At 37.5% G+C, this 23561-nt stretch overlaps 1 protein-coding gene across 3 annotated transcripts in view; it reads right to left on the bottom strand.

Annotated features, from left to right (window-relative positions):
* LOC113033059 (phospholipid-transporting ATPase ID-like) overlaps positions 1–23561 on the bottom strand; it is a 48335-nt gene that overhangs the window by 11957 nt on the left and 12817 nt on the right. For 2 of the 3 annotated variants that reach the window (XM_026186337.1, XM_026186338.1), the window contains exons 2-16: positions 17713–17803; positions 16185–16243; positions 12667–12780; positions 11509–11607; positions 6628–6689; positions 4914–4986; positions 4486–4556; positions 4287–4369; positions 3353–3511; positions 3182–3270; positions 1684–1874; positions 1353–1561; positions 1113–1156; positions 470–635; positions 64–252 (exon numbers count right to left, since the gene is read on the bottom strand). In XM_026186337.1, coding sequence (XP_026042122.1) covers positions 64–252; positions 470–635; positions 1113–1156; positions 1353–1561; positions 1684–1874; positions 3182–3270; positions 3353–3511; positions 4287–4369; positions 4486–4556; positions 4914–4986; positions 6628–6689; positions 11509–11607; positions 12667–12780; positions 16185–16243; positions 17713–17755 — 1651 coding nt within the window. In that variant the 5' untranslated portion in view covers positions 17756–17803. Of the gene's footprint in view, positions 1–63; positions 253–469; positions 636–1112; positions 1157–1352; positions 1562–1683; positions 1875–3181; positions 3271–3352; positions 3512–4286; positions 4370–4485; positions 4557–4913; positions 4987–6627; positions 6690–11508; positions 11608–12666; positions 12781–16184; positions 16244–17712; positions 17804–19019; positions 22365–23561 lie in introns of those variants that run through there. The other variant, XM_026186339.1, reaches the window with a different exon arrangement.

Raw genomic sequence — 23561 nt, 5'->3', positions numbered from 1 at the left:
TGTATGAGAGCTAAATAGGAAAGCATATACAGATATATAGATACATATATAGTATGTATATACCTATGACTGACATCCTCTTGCGGACATTGTTGAAATCCAGGATGGCCAGGAGTTCATAGTTGCATTGCTTTCCCATTTCCACAATGGAAATACTGTCTGGTGTTCGTGAGCGGAAGACAAATCCAAAGTTTCTGGCTGCGGTCACCAGAGCCCCCTCATCTGGCGACTGGGCCTGGTAGAAAAGCTCTCCTGGAGAACAAAAAGTTTATATTTAGCAGGGCAAATATGATTATTTATTAAAGTTCATAATTCTAGCTGCAGCAAAAAATGCTTTCACGTTGATCAGTTTCAAGCCAGAGCTTCTTTCATTGGAGGACCTCTACAATAAACTGCTGAATAAAAAAAGGACTGGAAAACACACATACTGCCTTTTAACTGCTCACTGAAACATCTGTACCGTCCTCACCTTCTTTCTTCTCCTCGGCCATGACAGTGTGGCAGAGAGCCAGCAGCCTGAAGAAGGCGTGGACCTCCGTGTTCTCCAGCTTCACCGCCTCCACCAGAGAATGGTCGTGGAAGACGAACCGAGAGTCGGCTAACGGATTGAAGGAGAAGTCTACTGTGTCTGTATACTGCAGGAGTAAATGTACAACAAGAAAAAAAGAAGTAAGAAAGAAAGAAGGATAAAGCAGAGAGGGAAAGAAATGTAACTGGACCTGCTTAGGCTGATGAGGAGAGGTGAGAGGAGTGCACACTGAGTCTGTTATAAGAACACTAAAATGTGTCAGAAACTTTAACTAATTTAATAATATAATCCTGTGAAATCACTGTAAACCTGGTAAAGAACTAAAGTTGTTTAACTGTCTAAATATAGAAATCACAGAAAGTAAAGGAGCAGCAGTCTAAAAGGAAAACTGTTCAACATACCAGGGACCAGGAATTCTGTCCAATGTTTCTCTTAACTACCTTCCTTAAACCTATCCAAAAATTCTATTTCAGGGAAACCAAACTTTACCACTGCATTGGAGACGCCATCTGTCAGTCAGTCATATGGACCAGTAAACTATTTTTTATTTATTTAATTTTGAAATCTGCATATGTAAACTCACCTCATTCATTTCTAGTCTTTGGCCTGTGTAGTCATAAACATCTCCTGCAGAGCAGAATAACATTTTTAATCAAACTTTATTATACATGAAGAGAATGTATTGAACAAAGCATCAGCTGACGTAAACCTTTGTGTGCGTGAAAAACCATCCAACTTCTCCGAATAAGGAATCCAAAAATGCATTTTTAGAAAGTCTCAGTAGAAAGTCTTCTTGTTTCAGCTTCATGACTAAAACTCTTACCATAGCATTTGCCATTAATAGTGCACTTGTTGAAGATCATGATATTCTGGGTGAGTGTTCCAGTTTTGTCACTGAAGACGTATTTGATTTGGCCGAGCTCTTCGTTCAGAGTGGTGGTACGAGCCTCAGCAGGGGTGTCATTGCGGGCATAGTACATTTTCCTGTCCCAGTCGATGTAGAAGCTGTTCCCCAGACGAATGATCTCCACACTTCAAGCAGATATTGAAAAGAGGCACGTGTAGTCATATATGCGTTTTTTTGCATTCATTTTGTTAAATTCATTGTAAAAAAGTAACACAAGGTAATAAAAGCATCATTTCACACTTATTACCTCACATAGAGAGAGATGGGCACCACAGTGTTGAGGATGATGACGTAGGACCAGAATGTGAGGAAGGATGAGAAAGCAGGATCATCCTCCAGCCTTGGCAGGAAGACAGTAAACTGTGAGCCCTCATTTCTTTCCCAGATGTAGTTTCCTATCGCCAGGACAGAGCACATGAAGGCTAGGAAACCAAAAATCTGCAGAAAGAGTAGAAAGAGGCTTTATTTTGTCATTTAGGAATACAAAAAAAACCTGTGTTGGTGTATAAACTTCAGCTACAACTCAGAAACACAAATGTCGTAGATCCAAAACAGAGACAACCATGATCTGCTTAAGCTTGAAATAAAAAGACGTGTGAGTTTGTGATGATGTCATCTGAGAGGAGTTTCAGATCTAAAAACAAATGGTGCAGAGTCCCAGGTACTCTATGACCCCTAGTGGAGGTCGTCCTGAGGGTCGTTGACCCACTATTGATCATGTGAGTTGTCACATGAGCCATGGTGTGAAAAAAAGATGTGGGTCAGTACCATCACCACGGGTTCAGGGGGAAACCACTACGGGATCTTCCTCGACCTCATCATGTGACGTTGCGCATACAAGCTTGTATACAGATGTATAACCATCTCTCATTGCCGGTAATGATAAACTACCAAAAACATGATCATTTTTTATTTTAATCAAAAGTTTGGAGTTACTTTGAAATACCATTATAAATTTTTTAAAGAAAAGCTCATTTGTTTCCATTTAATAAGTTTATAATTATCGAACTACCTCAGCACAGATGAAAACTGTTCTGTTGTTTAAAGAAGCATTTGACTAATTAAGCATGTGGAGCATCAGTGTTTGTGGGAAAGATTACCAATTTAAACTGACCGACTTCAAAATAAAAAAAATGGGGTGATCTTGTTTAAGAGGTTAAAGTTATTTCATGCATATTTTGCACAAATAAAGGGAACATTTCATACAACCATGTACAGAAATAAATACATTTATGGATGCTTTATTGATTCCACAAGGCAAATTGTAGTACTTAATGTAATTTAATTATGCGGTTAAAAAAAGGGCAGACTGTAGTTTAAAGTTTGGTTTAAAAGTTTTACATTTTTAAGAATGAGTGGTACTGATTTATCCAACTAAATTAATGGCTTTGTCTTCCTTTGCTGTGGTAGTAGCTACTCCATTGCACCTTGAAGCTTTAGCAAACTATGCATGCATCCCCTTTACGGTTTCGGATACATCACAATTTTCTTGCTTTCTCCTGTTCGCGCTGCTCTACTGCATCAGATCTTTTGATTTTAAATAAATCGTTAGTGTTGGTGAGGAGAATGTCCAATAAAAAAAAAATTGTGGTGCATTAGCAGAAGGGAAATAGTGTAATGAACTGATTTAACTGTAAACTTAAACTTCAGTACCTCAGCAGCAGTCAGCTCATTTCTTCACAAATCTCATTAAAAAACAATAAATTATTGATGACCCTGAGATGTGATAAAACAAATGCACTCACAAAGAGGACTAAGATATTCATTAGACGGTCTATACTGGTCCTCTTGAACGTGCTCTTCCCACAGTTTTGCATCAGCTTTGTTTCTGGACCTGCAAAAGAGAAACAGAATGATCTGAAGTCACAAGTTTCATAATTCCCACTACAGTAGTTCCCTATTAATGTGTGTCTGACCTCCAAATAGCACCAGTCCAAAGCACCACTCAGTGTTCCTCAGGGTGCAGCCTCGCAGCAGGATTTTCTCATTGTCAAGTGAATATTTCTGACCTGCGAAGCTCAGCACTCCTGTGAAGCGGTCGAGGCGGTTGTTGGGGGGTTCACAGCGGACCTCACCTTGAGGAAAGGAAAGACACGGCCAGGTTTAGATTTAGAAAGAGTATGACATCTACCAATTTGAAAAATCAAAATACCTCCATAACGTTCACAAATTGTCTTCAGATGAATTAAAGTTAAATGAAGGTTAAAAAAAAAAAACATGGGTTAGAAAATACGTGAGCCTAACATGAACTTTTTCTTTCTTTGCGTTTTCACTTATTCACTTTCATCTGCTGATCGTTGCTTTATTTCTGGCACTTGCTTAATTTTAGCGCTTTTTTACTATATAAGACGAGTTCAAGATAAAACCTTGATGAGAATAAAGAAACAGTGTAGAATAACTATAACTGTAATAGTAACCGTTACATGCCTCGGCTTTATTTAATTTTTTCTCTGTCTATTGTTTTGGGCATAACTGGTTTAGAAAATTACCAGCGTTAATAAGCATTAATGGAAAGAGTGGCATTGACTACATTCATAAACATGTATTTTGTGTAGTCAAAACATGTAAAACTACAAGGAGGCCATAAACAATAAACAACATTTCCAGATTTCTTTACAGAAACTGTGAATGAAGTTTAACTTATTTATTATGTCTTACGTTGAGTATTGCGTTGGGTAGGTTGCCATTTATTTATTATATAAATAAAACCTTCTATGTATACTGTGAGGAATAACCTTAACAGGGTAAGTCATTTTTATTTATATAGCACATTTACATTTAACATCAAAGTGCATTACACTGAAAAAATTGTGTGTGTGTGTGTGTGTGTGTGTGTGTTTACAGTCTCACCGTTAAAATCTGCCAGTTTTTCAATATCATCCCCCAGGTCTCCCGTCACTGGGAGGGCCTGTCTCACCTTCAGGTTAGTTTCTCTGAGGAAGAGAAGCCGAGAAAGTTAAAAAGAGGAAGAAAGAAGACGGCTGCATAAAGCGGAAGTGAAAACAGAAGGATGTGGTTAGATGTGGAAAAGGAGGAAAAATAGACGAACCCATCGAGTTCTGCAGTCTCAATGTACACAAGGTTGAGTGGTTCACTGCTGGAGAGCAACAAGAGGTCTGCCTGAAATCACAAAGAATTTATGAATGGTAAAAATGTATGTGATCAATGACAGGATTTTATTACTCAACTAAAAACTTACGTTAGGTTTACTGACATCTCTGATTGTTCTTTTGTCTTTTAGAAAACGTCAAAATTACAATATGAAAAACTTCCCCTAAACCTAATTTGGTTATGAGTCTGTTCCTTTGAACAGACATGCTAAAAGTTCACCGAGTCAACCCACAAGAACAAAATAAAACATCCAGAGGAAGTCAACAATAAACTGTAACACAATGAAGTACAGTTTATATTCTATGTGTTGGGGAAGAGAAAAACGAACAAATAAGAAGTACTTCCACCCTCTGATGCTCTACTTACTGTAACAAACTGGTTGTTTTCTAGTTTGATGATGTCTCCCACTTGCACATTCATCCATTTCTCACTCCGTAGCCTGAGAACAGGGAGAGGTTGGTAAGTGTGTGTGCACAGTATCACTTTCCCTTTTCTTTGAAGATGGTCAGGAAACAAATGCTCTGAGGGCTCACAAATAACCACTGAACACCAAGGTCATCCTAATATTAGTCATTTTCCTTTTGCTGGATGTTCCTGCCAGTGTCCTGTATTATCTCTCTGTGTATTTATCTGCCAATAATAGCCAGAGTTTTTAATAGTTGGCTGGAACTGGATGCTTTGCCAAGTTTCCCATTACATGCTTCTGCTCATATTGGTGTTTCAGATTCCCACAGCTGACATATTTTTAGGATGATCTCTTTCTAGTTTGTAAGTTTTCTTAATATTTGCAGTAATCTTTAACATGTCAAAACAACGTAAAGGAATAATTTTCACATCAGTTTTTCAAAGATTGTAAATAATTTTCATGTATTTTTTTGTTATCATTATATAAACAGTACAATATTTTTGTTATCAGGGTTTTCTGTGTTTTCTGTATTACTGTAGGTCTTTACCTTACAATAAAAAGCACCTTGAGGCTACTGTTGCTGGGATTTATGTATTGAAAAGGTTTCTTGGATACTAATGGCACTATTGAATTTTTTAAACCATTATTACTATTTATTGTATTAATAAAATGATTATTACAACCCTGTAATCAGTTCTTTTTAATAGTATTCAGCATTTTCCTTTTTCTGATAGGATATACTTCATTTTTCCTCAAAGTTGCAAAAAACTGAAGTACAGGAGCAAATATTAAACACAACTTATAAGAAAATGGAGCTTAGGAAATTACAATAAAATATGACAAGAAAAAAATCACTCAGTAATTTACTGATAATTTCTAATTAAACAGAAAAAAAGTACACAAAATATAGGAGAGTAAATCTAAATGGAAAAACAGAACAGAATGTAAAACACAATAAATACAGGTACTGTGGTATGAGTTTGTTTCTGAATCTCAGTAGCACAGCTGCTTCCCCAGTGACTAAACACAGAATAATGAACGGGACATATGCTTTAGTGAAATAAACTATTTACTCCAGTCCTAAAAATGAAGTGATCTTTATTTTGCGTATTTAACAGAAGGCGGCCTTGTGTCAGCAGGAAGTAAACTTTTTCCTGCAGCTGCTTGTGGACTAAACAGTGAGCAAGGCAGCCAGGAGGAAATGAAGACATATAAGTTAAAATATTTTTATCCACCACACCTTTCCTAAGTAAAAATACAAATGGGGGCTTTATCTCTTATTTGATTATAACATCATCACATCATGGTATACAGGCCTTGTGATAACATCCCATATGGCAATTTTGAGACCTTAAAACAATTAGAACCTCACTTGATGTATAATGTTTAATTGTTCTGATAATAGCCAAGCGCAGTGGATATTTTTGAACCTGTATTTTCCTTTTTGCGCTCCAATATAGCCACAGGAAGCAGCTGCAGGATGGTGGGCAGCACTTGTTTTGTTGTTGCTCTTACGTCTACTATTTCAAATATGTGAGCTATGCTCTATTTGGGATCTCACAGGCACATAAGTGACATTCCACCTTCAGAGCTGAAACATCAAATACTTTGAATCCGTGCATGAGGATATGATTCATAGCACCCACCCACCCACACAAACACACACAAACTTACTTTCTATCAATAAGGACTTGGACTTTTCGGTTGTTAACTCGATTGTCGCTCCTGTGGCGATTCTGGGAAACAGAACAAAATGACAGGACTGAGTCAGAAAAGGTCACAGGAAACTCAAACTGAGTTCACTGATTTGTTGTTGTTTTTTTTATGACCAAATTTCTCTTTAAAGGTATCAGTCACCAACTAACAGAGTATGCGAGAAGAGATGATAATGCAGTGACTGTACAAAATGAAGAGGGTTTTAGCTGAGTTAAACCTCAGACTCTTAGGCAAACGTCTACTTCCCTCCATGATGACACTTCTTTGTCTCGTCTCATAGACTTACTATTTATTTCTGTATGTGAGACAGAGAGTCTGCTACTGAGCTAAAACTGAAGGGTGGCTTCCCTTCTGAAATTATATTCAGATTACAAAAGGGTTAAATGTGGTTTATTGATTGGAAACATTTACTGTTACTACTTGTTTCAAATATGAATAAGGCCCAGCTCAGATATGGCAAACTCAGTGAAGCTTTGCACAGAGCAGAAACTCATCTGTACGGCAACACATTAAAGAGATGCTGATCAGGCTGTTGAAGAGAAAATGAAGGTTACAGCCACAATAAAATAAAGTTAATGTTGAACTTGTTCTTTCTGTGTTACAACCTGAAGAGGTTCTGTCTGGATTTTATGTTCTGCTTTCTGGGAAGTCAAAGTCTTATTTTTTTTCACCTTTTACATTCCACCTTGTTATCACCCGACCTTTTTATTCTAATTCTTTGTGAAGAGATCACATCAAGATAGTGGTTATCCAAAACTGTTAACTTCTGTTGTCAATTCTCTGGCAATTGCTGATGGCTGTTGATCAGTTGAATTTATGACAGTATTTTTTAAACAGAAAAAAAACCTGCAATTAATTGTTTTAATGTAAGTAATTTCTAAAACCAACAATTAGTTTTCTAGCAACAACTCATATGTGAATTCTCTCATCTCCAATTATCTCATTTTTTTGAACAATTTCTTGTGTTATATTGAGTTCCTGTACTTTCTGCCGTTGTCTGATATTTTTTCCTAATGTTTTGATTATCTTGCTTCCTATCTTTAGCTTTTTTATCTGCATTTGTAAGTGTTTGCCCTACCTTTAATTAGTTTGTCTTGTGTTTAGTTACTTTTATTGTTCATTTACATGCCTTTGTCCCTTTGATTTGTCTGTATATCAGTTTTCCCTCCTCTGCTTGGATTATTTGAACACGTCTCCCTCAAGAGTCATTCTGTTGGGTCTTTTCCTTTTGTGAAAAATTTAATGGCAATTTAAGTGATTTAATAGAATAGCCTTTATTGTCATTGTACACAGTACAACGAAATTGGAGTGCCACTTCCTTGGTGCAAGATTCAATAATAAATATAAATGTAAAATATAAAAAGTACAATAAAACAATCGCAAGTACTCAAACAATAGTAAGTATGATATATACTCTCACCAGTATAAAGCAGGAAGATCGAGCAATAATTACTCACTATTGGGATGTAGCATTACTTTAAATTCATTATTACAAAGTTTGAAATCTCTGCAGCTGACTTGAAACTAACTTGTAAAACTTTCCTTTTACAACTGCATTCCAAACACCAGCCATAGTTTGCTTTTGCAAGGTCATCTACCTCACCACACTTGGTTACACCTGGAATGCTGAGATCAAATTAACCCTGAACCAAGTGACCCTGTGAAAGTAGCAGACGTTTACCAGTCAGGATCTCTGCTGCTTAACAAAAAGACTTCTGTTTCTCTTCCTTGAGCCAGTCTTAATGGTTTGGCATTAAGTCCTTTTCCACTCACATGCAAACACCGGCACACATGCACATTTGTCTGGTTGACCTTAACTGCTGAAATCATTGTTTTACAAGTGCTTTTTTTTCTGGTTTGCTTCTCACAAATTGATAAAAGAATAAGGAAACATTCTGACAATTAAATAAAAAGCCGTATCCCTTTTGAACTTGCAGCTTTCGGTCATTTGTGTTAAGCACATTGGGTTTTGTTTAATGAAATGTGCTGTCATTGTTTACCTGACTGGTAAACTGTCATTGCCATTTGTAGAGTAGACGTAGAGAGAGGGGAAGTTATTTCTTAATCAGTTTTAACTCCCAGATGACGGAATTGGCTGAAATTTTTGCAAAAATGTCTGAAGAAATATTCAATTGAGCAACAGTTTGGACATGCGTCCAATCTCTTGATTAAAAGACTGGCTTGAGTGCAGACAGCTGAAGGAAGCTGAAATAATGAAAATGAGTTGGCTATGAGAATGTGGCAGCACGCCTCTTAACTGGCACTAGAAGGCATGAGCAGATCACTCCTGTCCTCGCTAACCTTCCCGTCAAATATCACTTGATTTCAAAATCCTTCTGCTCACTTTTAAAACTCTAATTAACCTGGCCCCTAGCTACTTAACTGATCTCCTTGATCCGTACAACCCAAAGAGAGCACTAAGATCCTCCAGCCAACTGCTCCTAATGCAACCAAGGTCTCATTTAAAAACCAGAGGTGACCGTGCATTTGCCATCCCTGCCCCTAGACTCTGGAATAATCTCCCAGTCGAAATCCGTACTTCGGAATCAATTCAATCGTTTAAATCCCATTTAAAAACACACTTGTTTAACTACGTTTTTGAAACAAATTAGTTTGACTTTCATCTGGCCTGCACTACGCCATGTCAATGCAATTTAAAGTATAATTGTACTATTTGTTCTTTGTTCTGCCCGCGCTGCGGTTTCATTGTGAAGCACTTTGATGAACACTAGTCTTTTAAATGTGCTATGTATATAAACTTTGACTTGACTTTGACTTGAATAAACAGTAAAATGATTACACTGAACAGTAAGCCATTAAAACAAAGTGAAATAGAGAAACAAACAAAGGCATTAGTAAGCAGAGATAGGAAAATTCATGATAATCCAGAGAAATGAGTAACGATACAGCAGTTAGTGAGCGGTGAGAATTAGCAAGTTGGAATAGGTTGAGTTTTCAAGCGTGCTTTAAAGGATTGAATGGAGTCAGAGGCACGAAGGGTAGCAGGCAGAGGTTTGGTGCTACAGAGGCAAAGGCACGCCTAGTCTGGGCTGGGCCAGAAGTAATTTAGCAGATGATCGTAAATAACAGCTGGCAGCATAGAGCCTGAGGAGGTCAGTGAGATAGTCAGGCGCAAGGTTGTTTAGGCATTTGAAAGTAAGCTGCAGAACTTTAAAATCAATACAAAATTTAATAGGCAGCCAATGTAAATCAGAGACCACTGGAGTAATGGAGGCAAACTTTCCAGTTCCGGTTAGGAGACGAGCCGCAGCATTCTGAACAAGCTGCAATCGTTGGAGGTGAGCGAGTTGGAGTCCAGAGTAGAGTTACAATAATCATATCTACTCTTCTCTCAGCTTCATTGGCAGCTCCCTCTCCTCACTTCTTTATGTTGCTGCCTTTATTCAACATGTTGTTGAATGTATGTCTTTTAGGCAACAGAAGTGCCTGGATAGAGTGGAGGCCACAAAATAATGTTAAATTTACCAAATATTACTTGCTCTAGTCTCACATCAGTACTATCTAATATCACACAGACTATGCACTAGAGAGATGGTAGATTATAGTGTGAAAAAGGTAATTTTATGGTAGGACAGACAGCCACTACAGCAGTTTTAAAGGACAAGTTTAAAAAAAAATCGAGTGAAACACAGATAAATAAGTCGTAGACAATATGTGTATAATGACAATATGTCAGGTGTCCTCTTTTTGTTAATGATTGATGCAAAGTCTGAAGTGAAGCGAGGTGGGATTCTCATTATTCAGTTTCTGAAGGAGATTCTAGTTAAAGTTTGACATGGGGGGCAACGCATAATGAGTGACTAACAGTTAACATCAGATCCAAAATCCTATTATTAAAAAGACAGTTGCATAAAAGTTGTTACCTGAAGAGGCATTGAGCTTGAGATGGGCTGTTTGATGTTTATATAAACTGACTGAATAGAGAATCCCAATAGTGATGGTTGTATGGTCTTCTTTTGGGTGTTGGGGTGCGTGGGGGATGTGTTTGCATCTTCTGACATGCCTGTTTTGCATTTGGAAGCTTAAAAGTTAGAGTGCCAAATCTCATCACAGATACGGTAACTTTGCAGATTGCAGTCGACTGAATTCTGTTTTCTTACCCCTCTTAATTCAAGCTACTTGGCTGCTGTAGAACAAACAACTCTGGCAATATGCCGAGTGTCCAGGTCTATTTACTCCAGAGGAGGCTGTAAAGATTTGTGAATGGAGTCCAATATGAGTGGATGAGTCAGTGAAGCTCACTCCTGTCTTATGACAGTGACAGTGAGGTGAGTTGCTGAGGATTTCGTAAGCTTTATTTTCGGTAAGTGTTGCGCTCAGCCTCTGCTAGCTGCTGTTAGACGGCTTTAGTGAAACTCTCTTTGAAATGGATCTAACCTTGTTGGACTCAGAGGGAAAGTGTGATTTTTAGGACGCTTCAGTCTAGCATTTGCTGCCAAAAGTTAGCTTATAACCAGCTGTTGTCTTTGTTTAGCCACTCGCTGTTAGCTGTCTGGAGAAGGGAGGGTCGCATGTCTAATCTACTGACAATAAGTAACTGTGACAGTTAGAAATGAATTAATTCTAAGTTTATGAGAAGGATAATAACAACTGATAACATATCTGTACTTGAGGTTTAGCAGGGTGCAGAATTTAAAATGTAAACTGAGAAATCTGTATTGCAAACTTAGAAGATTTGGATACAAACGTAACCTTTTTATTAGTTTCTAATTTTTCTAATAGTACAATAAAGGACATGAATTATTTTGGTTGTAGATGTTGGTTTTTTCATTGCTATCTAGCCTTAAAAAAGCAGAAGACATTTTCAAATGTGCTCACAATATCATCAGTTGCATCCTTGGCAGCGGTGACCGTCAGCACGAGGATCAGGGGGACGACAGTGGTGAACCAGGACAGCGAGGAAATCTGAGGAATCACCTGAAGAACACAAAACGCAGAGAAGAAAAACTTTATTTAAACTCAGGTTGGAATAAAGTAAAGAGCCATGGGCGTATGTTTACTTACATAATGAAAAGAAAGGTGTGTATAAAAAGGATTGTGTGCATTATGCCCATTTTAAACTTGAAAAGAGGATCTTACTTTGTCAACACAACTTTTTATTAAACAATATTATTGCTATTTTTTTCTGTTTAATTATACATGTGTGTTGTGTTTGCCGAGTAGTGTTTGAGTTGCCAAAATCTGCTTCCCATTGAAATTTTGTTTCAATAGGAAATCTAAATAAAGCTATTTTCTGTTTTGTGTACTTTGGTGGATTAGATGCACTTATTAAGAAAAAAAACAGATGTTGGTTATTAATCAATTTAAACTGCAGTGTCTAAGTTCCTTTGTTATGGTACAGTGGTCACTTTAAACTCTGTCGTGCAACGTGACTGTTTAGCACATAATGAGGCAATTTCCTGTTTTTGGATTACTGCACACCCTTAAATATCACTGCAGTGCGAACCGTGGACAAACCTTAAGATTCCTTTGATGTTTTAGGAAGTGATTCTGACAGTAAAAGCAAAACTGAACATATATCAAGTTACTGATTAAACATAAAGAAGTTGTTTCAGAGGTTAATTTTTCTGGTTTCTTGGACAAACTGGGAGAAGAGTTGGAGTCTAAGAACAAAATCCTTTTTCGGGAATAAGTCATTACATCACGTCTTTGTGTTATCTGTGGTTCTGTTGATTCGTGCAGCTGAGGATTGTTTCCTGTTTCTTTGCGTAATTATTCTGTTCCCCTTTGTTTGCATCACGCTGTCTCTGGGAGTTTGGTGTTATTCCCTCTTTCAGTTTTATTTTGGACGTCAGATCCTTATGTGGGTTTCTGCATTTTTAATTCCTTCTGTCTTTCTTTTCCTTCTTTAGTGAACAATTTAATTCATGTATCCTTCATTGTTTTCTTTGAGAAGTTAAAGATTAAAGTGTCATACACACTCCGTAATTAGTGTGTCAGGCAACTAACAGTGAGACAGGTTTGCTTAAAACTCACCTGGAGCACCAGCAGGAACAGGAAGTAAGCGTTAGCAATCCTCTGGAACTGCTCAAACAAGTTGAGAGGTAGGAAGGTGAAGAAGTTGTACTTGGAGGTTTTGATGGCATTTGTCTGTAAAAGACAGAAAGAAAAGGAGATGTGACAAAAATTTAAGAATAAAACTGACAGCAGAGTTACTTTTGAGAAATTCTGGAGTTTGTTGAATGAAAGTATTTGTGTCATTTTTTAAGGAAGCGCAAAGTGTTATTAAAGTTATTAATAGACCTAGGAAACAAAATTAGCTGTCCCTACTGTGAATTTGATGGTGAGCCTTCTGTTTAAATGAGGGTTGTAGTTGGAGAATGATGGGTGGAGGTGTCGGGTAACTCTGGACGAATGGTTAAACAGCCAGAGCGTTTTGTGAATCAGGTCAGTTTAGGTGGACTGATCTTGTAATTGCATCTTGGGCTTCCCCGTACTTGCTATGACATTTCTGCTGCATGGGCGCATGAGACTGAAAGTCTTCTGATGTGGGGGTCTACACAAAGTGCAAATGCAAGTGGTCAGTGTGGGATTTCCACAGAGTGATCTGTGTAGCCCGAGTGCTTGAAATGGCACAGAGGTACACAAAGAGATGAGCTTGACGGACAAATTAAATGAGATATGGCATGGTTTAAGCGTTTTCTGTGAGGAGTTACATCTTGGAAACTACTGGACAAATAAAGCCTTATATCCGAAGCTATAAAACCTTAATGGCTTGCTTTATGGAAATTGGGCTCTAAGTATAAATGGTGATAAGACAGTCAAATGGTAGGTAATCACATTTAAGGCTTTTAAGAAATATTTGCCTGTGCTTTTGGTCATTTGGAAACTGAATGGCTAAAATTATGTTTGGGTCCAAAGGCAGGTAGCATAAAGGAGAGTGAGAGTACAGCTTGAATATTCCTGAAAAGATTCTCAGTAACACCAACTAATTTAATAATCAGAGCACTCTGTAATCAGCCTGAGAAAGTAATAAAGTTAGAAAGCACCTGTTCTGAGTGAGACCTCATATCCCTGATGCAGTTCTGTGTCTACTCTTCTCAATAAGACATTTTCCTATGTTTTATTCAACAAACTAAAAAAATGAGCCAAGCCTCTCTGCCTTATTTCAACAAACTTCAGTGACACATCGTACCACGGTCGCGACACCAACAGAGAATGTTTGTCATGGATTATCCTGTTACTCTGGATCTTTACTGAAAAAGCAGCAAGTCCAGCAGCATCTGCAAACCAATGTGAAACATTATATTGACTTTAAGCACAGTCAGACTTTGTAATTATTGATTAAATTAGTGACTGAAGATGAGATTAACTCATTACCAAAGGGTAAGACTTTGAGCAAACAGCCACAAGCGTTTCTATAAAGGTAAAACATATATGAGCATTCACTAATTTGGGTTGTCTTACTATTCAGTTCAGTTAAGGTTTATTTACATCAGGGGTCTCAAACGTTCGGCCCACGTCACCTACTTGCGGCCGTATATTGACGTGAAGAACTATAAAGCAATTTGGCCTTTGAAGTTACATTTTTGTTAGAGAGGATGTGTTTGTTGCTGAGTGCAGCGTTAAAATAAGTTCTTTAAAAAGCAAAAAATGATATATTAGGAAGGCAATATGAGCAGAGAGCAGAAACATGTTGAGGGATTGGTACTACTTGAACACTAAAGTGGCCTCATGTGAGATGACAGTGCCAGCAGAGGCCCCACAGCTTGAGTTTGAGACCCCTGATTTACATGGTGCCAAATCACAACAACAGTCACCTCAAGGTGGTTTATACTGTAAGGTAAAGTCCCTACAGTATTTAGAAGGAAACCTTAACAATCCAACGACCCCCTGTGAGCAAGGACTTTGTGACGGCGGGATAAAAAAAAATCTCCCTTTTAACAGGAAGAAACCTCCAGCAGAACCAGGCTCAGGGAGGGGCGGGGCCATCTGCTGCTACTGGTTGGAGGGTGATGGGAAAGAGAAAAGAAAGAAAAGAACTTTCAGAAACAGGACAAAACACAGACTAAGGGAAAGAATGTAATTACATGTTTGCAGTGGTATATACAAAAACATGGTGAATGGTTCACTGCTTAATGGTTTCCTACCATGTTTTTGTCTATGTGATTACAAGTCATCTGTGATTAAGTAGCAGCATACACACAGTAATTTACTTATCAGTGAAAGTGACGTGACTGAGGCTGAAAGCAGAGGTTCTACAGAAAAATAGATAAATAAATAAAATAGAAAAATGCTTTGCCTCACAAACGCTCGAGCTTCTATCACTGGTAAAAACAGATTCCTTAGCTGCTCAATGGTTATAAACTTTAGTGTATTAAACGATTCATTTTGCAACCTGTTTGTGGCATTAACCACTCTCAGCGTTGCTCAATTTATATTTTTTTGTAGATATTTTTAGGCCGTTGTAGGACAATGTCTCACTGATAATTACACTACATTTCCTAGGAGCATCTCTCAGATTAAGTAAAATTAACCCATTTAAAAATGTTGAGGTTAATCTGTTTGAACCAAAATACATACACAGGATTAAATATCCTCAGAGAAGTCTTTGTCTACGGTTTAATCAGATCAGAATCTGTAATGAAACTCCTCCTTAAGTATCACAGGGTTTTTCTAATGGATGTTATGTGACTTTTCTGACGTCCCTACAGATATCTGAAAGAGTGAGAGGCATTTTGTCTGCACCAGGTGGATGTTATCAAGAAGCCCCACCGCCTCGCTGGACTGCAGCTCACGTGTCACGCTATCTCTGCATTTCTTCCCTAAGAACAACCACCCACACGCTTGAAAGTTTGTTTTGACTGTAAAATGTACAATTACCCAAACAGAGGAAATGACTGTTTATGTCTGTTTTCATTTATTTGCTAATGGCTGTGTCCTCTTTAAGCCGAATGTTAGCATACAGCTAACACACAGCTTAGCGTTAATAACATCTATTTGAAACACCTTTTGAAAATTTTATTATTTACAAATTTTTTATTCTTTTTTTTTTCAAGTAACAGCATCCTCCATAAAGAGGATTCTAAATTCTAAAAGAACACACTTTATATGATGTCTGCTTTGGATACATTTTAATGATTATGTTCACAAGACTAAAAGAACTTCTTGTTCGCGTTTTGGTTTTTAAAGCGTAACATTTATTGATACACTGGTTTGGCCTTGACAGCAGCAACTCAGAGCAGAAAATGAAGGCATTTACTCAACAACAACCTCAGCTCTTTGGTTTTGGCTGACAGCCCGTATCTTGATAAAATCCAGACACATAAACACAGCCCCAAGGAGGTTTTTTTCCTGTTGTTAATATCGAGACTGACAGAAATTGTGTTTAACAGTGTTTTGTCTAAAAGATACGTGGGCGACAACATCTGTTGTTGATCTCCATCTCTATTTTAGTCATGTTTGTAGTGGACAATAGAATTTCACTTTGATGAACTGTGAGTGGAAAACTCACCAATAACACACACGCAGTGTATACTCTATTCAGCACTTACCGCATATTTAAAGGAGAGATTGTACTCGCGGTCGTTTGCTCTGATTTTCCTTTCCAGCTCTGCAAAAGAAAAGACAAAAATGAAAAAACAAAAAGCACGACCATAATTGATTTGTATCTAAATATTTTTTTTAACTGCGAGTAGATTTTTATCTTTTTCTGGCATGAAAAAATAAAAAACTGTGTAGAAACTATAAATGCTATAAATTTGTGAAACGCAAATAGCAGTGATTTTTTCCCCCCACTAGTATTTTGACTTGTCAACAATGCAATAGGGCCTTGTTTAATGATACACTGCTTTAGTGCCAAATTTAGAAATTCTTTCAAATCCAGTAATACAGTATAACTTGTTATAGAAAAACTAACTTTTATGCCCTCTTTTTTACCCCTGTTCCGTTTGTTATGATGAACGCCTGTAAAATTGGAGGCAGGTGCTTTGGAGTCTGACCTGAACCCCACTGGAACCTATTTTATGCTGAATTGGTGCTTTTGGTGGTGCAACACCAGTTCTGTCCTCATGCCATAATGGAACCAGTCCATATTTCAACAGGTTTGCAGCATTTTATAGCATCTCCTAATCTTTGCTAATTTAGGAGGGGAAAAAATAGCAAACTGAATCTATGAGCTGCCTCCACCCAGTCTTCTGTTTGCTTGTCAATAACCCAGCTTCCTTTCAGTCTGCCCCGAAGCCAAGCTAATTGAATAAACAGTCTCGGGACCTGTTTATCTGCCTCAATGACTCAATTAGGGTTCACCAGAACGATCTGCTGTAAAGCAAGTTCGACATAGCTGGGCTATTTTTGAGTTTGCTGGCTCGAGTATGCAATAGTAGTTATCAATTTCTTAGTAAATCCAGGCTTTCTGCTTCAGGCTGTGGGCACACTAATGTGCAATATTAATGTCTATATTCCACATTTGTCCACACAGTCTACCACTTTGTGTCTTCCTTTTATATTTTATTTTTCCTTGCTGTAAGAGCTGTAACACCGAAATTTCTCATTCCTGGGATAATAAAGGTTTATTCTATTGTATTCTACTCTATGCCAAAGAAATTTTTTGTACTGAAAACATGTATAGAAATTTATTAGTGAAAATGCATTTTAAAGTGAAACCTTCAACCTAACTCCAGTATCATTTGTGAGACTGAAATCTCTGGCTTTTGGCTTAACGTACCTCACTAACCCGTTACTCTTGCTTCCCTGACACTAACAAAAACAATCCCAGGTCATCAGCTGAAGTTCTGGAGCTTTCACTTACTGCCAAGTTTTTCGCTGTTGATGAAATAAAGTTGCTGTCGAAATGTTGTCAAGCACTGTATATAAAACAACAATAATGTTTAGAACTCTAAATATTAGAATTATTTAAACGCCATTATAAAAACACTAAATCTGCAGGGGAAGTTCTTCCAAAGCTTTAGGCTGAGACTGTTTTTATTTTTATTTTTTCAGTAATGTCAGTAGTGAAAATACAGACGGTAAATATTATGGCGATCTGCTGATATTAATAAACTAAACCTGCTCAAACCTTACCCCTCTCTTTCTTCCTGACACAGTCCAGCCCAAAGAATGACATCTTCTTTTCCTCTTCTTCCTCCTCCTGCTATCTGCCCATCATACCGATCTGTTAAGATCAAGAGAAATCGTCATAATGTGGCTTAACAAAAGATACAAATGAGTCACTAATTATCTCCCTTACAGGGAAGTAAATTCACTCTCGAATATATTACTGCCTTTCTCCTGGAAACTAAGAGTTGAAACATCAGTGCTGTTAAAGTAGGAATTGCTGCCAGCCGTCATTAGAGCATTTTCCCGTAATGTGCTCTATGAGGTAATCGTTCCTCAAAATGCCCTTTAAAAGGCATTTTGTTTCTTACCGGAAACAATTTTCAGGCCAGGGAGAAAAGGTTTAGACATCTAAATGGAAGGTGTGTTAGGAAATGGTTACGATATAGGGGGAAAAAACTGAAAAAACACAGCTCTTAGGCTATCTAATGAAGGAAAAGACGTCTTTTTTGTGCCAAAACCCCTTGCTCTAGGTCTACATCAGGCCTCTTCATACGTTTCCCATGCTGGACAGCTTGACTCAGGGGGACACTCCCCTCTTACGCCACAAATCCACTTCTTCTTTTCTCATTCAGGGCAGGAAGAGGGCAGAGCCAGGAGCAACATCTGGACGTGGTATCTGTCTCCGCCAAGTGAGGAACACCATGTGTAGCTGTTAATGCCAAATGCCGAACCTAACCACATGGATTATGTAAGAGGATACGCAAATCCCTTTAAACCAGTAACTTGTCAAAATGGATTTAGTGCAAAATAAATAGACAAATTTTATATGCAACAAGAATGATATGTCATTACTAAATCATAGAAATTTATGTAGATTTAAAAAGGGTTTGCTTCTATGACAAAAAGGTGTTTGTAATTCTGGTGGGAGCACATGGCACAATTTTAAACTCACTGAAAGAAAATTATTATTAGGATTTAATATTATTTAAGAATTTGATCAACAGCAAATGCGTAAAACTCTAATGTTTCAATAAATTTAACATCCCAAATTGAATTGCAAACTTGTAAGAGAGACCCATGATTACAGAAGTCGAGATTATTACCTCTACCAAAGAGCTGAGGTTAGGGTTGGTCGGTTAGTTAGTTGGGTTAGGGTATGGGTAAAACACTGGAGATTTTTTCAATAAATTTAATATCCCCAAACTAATTGCAAATTTATAAGAGAGAATCATGATTACAGAAGTCAAGATTATTACCTCTGCCAAAGAGGTGGGGTAAGGGTTGATTGGTTGGTTTGAACTAGAGCCTTGGCCCATCTCAGGAATAATTACCTTTTAAAGTCGATCTTGATCTAGATTCTAGGTCAGGAGCTCTAGATCCAGAACTAGATCCAGGAAGGTTTGGAAAACTTTTATTACCTTGGCAAGGTAATGAAAAATTTTCCATCAAATCCTTAGAAATAAATATTAAATAAAAATAGTAACAAGAGCACAAAATTTAAATGGAATAGTATCACATTTTGCATATATTCATTTTGTTTTCTTCGTTCTTTTGAAACATGCTTAAAAAGTTTATAATGCAGTAAAAATACAGCATTTTGGGGTCAACTTGAAAGAAAAACAGATGTGAAATGCAAAAGTTAGAACTGTGAAATCTGTAATGTGATATTTAGAGTCACTTTTTGCAGGTATCGTGTCCCAAATTTTGCCAATACAAACAAATGCAATAGAACTTTAAGTGTGGTTTTAAAGACAAAAGTTTGACCTTATTTGACTTTAAAGAGGCAGTCATAGGTCCAAAGTAGTGTGATACTTAGAACCCCCATTTATCATTTCCTGACATTCCCCGCTAACATTTTTTCTAAATATTGTTTGATGTGACATTTAAACTCTCAAAATGCTGAAACATTCTTAAAAAGACAGGATTTTAAACAAACAACTTGATGCAAGTTAAAAAATGTTATGTGGAAACATACAGTTGAAGGAACCATAATGTCAGTTACACAGGAAATTATGCAACTTCATTTCTATAAGCAGCAGTAGGAATCATAGAGACAGTCATGATGACTGTTATCAGCTATCTCACAGCCTTGCTTATGGCAGAGCTGGTGTTTGTCAAAAGCAAGGCGGCATTTGTCAGAAAGGTTTTGCTTTTTCTCCCTTCTCAATGTGGGACTGCATTGCTGTGAGGATGTTGTGTTTTAATGCACTGAATAAGAAAAAATCTGCTAATGTTAAAAAGCAAATATACAGCTTGTTGTGTAGTGTTGACGTGTGACAGCGACAAGACTGACACACCCACACATACAGTGCACAAAACATTTAGCAGGTTCAAGAAATGTACAAGAACAGAGCATAAATGTGGTTATGAGAGAGAAGCAAGCGTGTGTCACAAAAGTAGTTGTGGTTTTTGAATCCCGCCTCTCAGCTTTGGTTGCCAAGGGGACGTCAGCATTGGAGCTATAAATATCAACCATATGAGTTTGTTGAAGAATGTGAGGAAAGTATGGAAATACATACAGAACACACAAACACAGACACACACACACAAAGACACTAATACAGTCGGGGTTGGGCAATTTAACATAACGAAATACAGTGTTCACATGTTTTTATTTTCTTAGCTAACGTAACATAAAAACCATTTGTAAACTATTTATTCACTGATTGAATAAAAGCTGTAACACCTCTCTTATTATCACAGGATTTTCTGTAGTGTTAACAATCACAAGATCGTGATTGTTGTTGCTAGTAACATTGTCTCAGTGTGACCCCTCTGACCAAAGTTCTTCACAAATGATGGTGTCAGGAAGTGACTGATGTGCAACTATCTTGATTTCAGTTTTGATCAGATAGCCGCCCATCAATGACTTCAGCAGCATGCATGCTGGGAAATATATGAAGAGTAAAAAAAATAAATTAAAAAAAAACATCCACCGGATACTTATGCAATGCATTGTGAAACATACTTTCATCTCCAAGCATCGCACGCTGACGCTTTGTTTGAGGCATCGCAACAAAAAGCATCAGATGTCCTTCGGCTTTGTTGATTCGTAGCATCGTGAGAAGCAATATTTGATGCTGTGAGCTAATGGTCTGTTTTAAGAAGCCAGGGCCTCAGTTTTCACACAGTTTTGGAGTTTTGTGTTCAGACTTTGTTTTAGGATACTTTTAATTTTGCTTTTGCTCGCTGGTTACAGTTACGTGCCTAAAGCGGCTCGGTGTTAGTGCAAAGCAGTCTTTATCAAGATTACCCTGCAGATTAATGTTGCACATTTTAATTGCGATGTCCTTTAAAATCTCATGACCCTGAGGTGATATCGATAAAGCAGAATTATTCAAATGAGAGTGGGGTAGAAAGACGAAATTAGACAATGAAACTATTTGAACGATCTTAAATCTGAATGTTTTCACATGAGGCTGTTTTTACCACTCTACATTTGGATGGTCTCCTAAGCTGGTTAATTTGTCATCCATCTAAGACAAAAACATGGCTGATTTACTACTGGTAAATCCCTTTGCTCTCACTATGAAAATCTGGTCACTGCTGGTCTTCAGCGTCATTCAGCTGTCTCGAGTCTTGAGTCCCAGTGTCTGGCAAACTACCTCCATTAACTTGAACTGTAACTCATGGTAATAGACCTTGTTCTGCTCTGTAGGTCCACCTCAACCCGGTGGATCACTCTAACCAGACCTTGATTCATTTTAGAAAGAGTAGTTGTGCCTCCTTTTACACACACAACCTTGCTACAACCACAAATGATATATCTAATTCTATGGAAAACATTGTGGGGTGGTACTCCAGCACCTAAATCTGAAAGGTCTGTTAATGCATACTTAGAGATATTTGCAAAATAACAAGAAAACAGTGACATCCCACAGTCCGCCTAAACCAAGACATTCTTCTTTCTTTAGGCAGTCTGGGTCGGTTTAATCCAGGCTAAACTTGGTAGTTTATAGCAATGTGGTAATAATGCTCTGTAATGCAGTGGTACAGAGCAAGCTGTGGTTTTCATGGGAGATGTGAGGCACACCAAGGGTAGCAGACATTTATATTTTAGGTGATATTGATTAGTTTCGCTCACTGAATTCTATCTGTTATTCTAGCTTTAGGGATATCTTCAGTTTTGGAAATCATCCATGTAGCTTGTGACATATCTGGTTGTATCTTGTGGAAAACTCCACAAAGAGCAGTGAATCTCGGAATAGCAGCACAGGTGAATGGATCACAGCCTGTACACAAAGAACAAATGAATTATGTCACTTATTTATAAATAATTCGTTTGCCCAACTTCCAAATCCCACTTTAAACTCTGCTTATAATCTTTTTTTTTTTTAAGAAGACTTTAATAGGAAATTTTACGGTGGAAATGGTGCGCTGAAGTAAAAACTGGGTTTGACGCATTGCCCAACTAAAGTCAACAGAGCTTACTTGCTTTGTAATCAATGATAGATTACAAAACAACACTATCAGGACTCACTTTCACTGTGATAACAGACTAGTTTTGTTTGATGGAACAAGTGAGGTTTCTAAGGAAACTTGTTATGTCATTATTTACACCAAAAAAAAATACCAGGAAGCCAGAGTTTCTCCACGTGTGCAGCTGTGAGAAACACAAACACTTATAATGTTCTCCCCTTAAATGTTCCAAAAGGTTGATTCTGCTCATCTGGATGTAACGTTTTCAGGGGGAGAAACATTTTGTCACCCATCCAAGTGACTTCTTCAGTCTCAGCTGACTGCAGGTTTCCCCAACCTTAAAAAGTACATTTGCACAATAACTCAAACCAGCCTACTGAAGGAGCAATGTCTGTGAGGTCTGAGAAATGTTTCTCCCACTGAAAACGCTACATCCAGATGAACAACCTTTTGGGATTTACTTACTTGGATGATTGAGCATGCATCAAGACCCCTTAAATGCTGGGAAACAAACCCCTCATTCATTCACTAAGTGACTCAGTTGAATAAAAAAAGAAATCTGTCTATTCTGCAGACAAACACAGAAGTCATGTGGGTCGACAGCGAGACGCGTGTCCAGCCTGGTGAAAGAGGAAAAAAAGTTTCATTTTATTCCTCTGCAGCCATCAGGACGACTTAGCAAGATTTCAAATGTCAAATGGCGTGGATTGTTCAAGTTTCTCTGATCCATGCAATTGGTTTTGGCAGACTGTGACTTTGCAAGTTTTACTGCTGCGTTGACACACCACAAAGACCAAACTGATTCCACTGAATAAGTTATGGATGGTCTGAGAGATTTACCAGCTGTTTTAGCTTAGAATGTCGCTAAGATCTGATCAATTACAACGTACAAGTACTGTTAACAAAATATAATTAAAGTTACTTGTACTCTGTAAACTGTTCATGTTTTTTAAGGATATTAATGCAAATTTTCTTCATCTAGGCACTGCATGAGTCGCAAGATAAATATAAGGGTTTCTCCTACAACTATACACACCTGTATTGAATTAGTGATAAGTTTAGAGTGAATTTTCTTGTGAATTATTTTTTATATTAACTTTTTCTGATCTTTAAAAGAGATCTGGCACCAATATGATGTTTCATAAACTTTTTTTTGGAGTGACGCATAATGTTTCTGTGTTATTGTGCAGCGATATCAGAAGCATATTCAAGAATTGCAAAGAGCTTCACTGGTATAAAAACAAATTTAAGTGCAGACATTGACAGTATCAGCACAGGAGAATGTGTTTGTATCGTGTTTTAATTTTCAGAGCAGACTTATCAGTATATCCTTATCCTGTGTTAGGTTATATGCAAAGAAACTTGTGCAGCCATCACTGCTGCACAAAAGTCTTTGCATTTAGTTTTGACTATGTCTTGTAAATTCTTAAAGAAAGGCCCAAAGGTTTTATATA

The sequence above is a fragment of the Astatotilapia calliptera genome, chromosome 12 (assembly GCF_900246225.1).
Source record: "Astatotilapia calliptera chromosome 12, fAstCal1.2, whole genome shotgun sequence".
NCBI lineage: Eukaryota > Metazoa > Chordata > Actinopteri > Cichliformes > Cichlidae > Astatotilapia > Astatotilapia calliptera.
The sequence above is the reverse complement of the archived record's forward strand: the minus strand, read 5'-3'. Positions and strand labels throughout refer to the sequence as shown.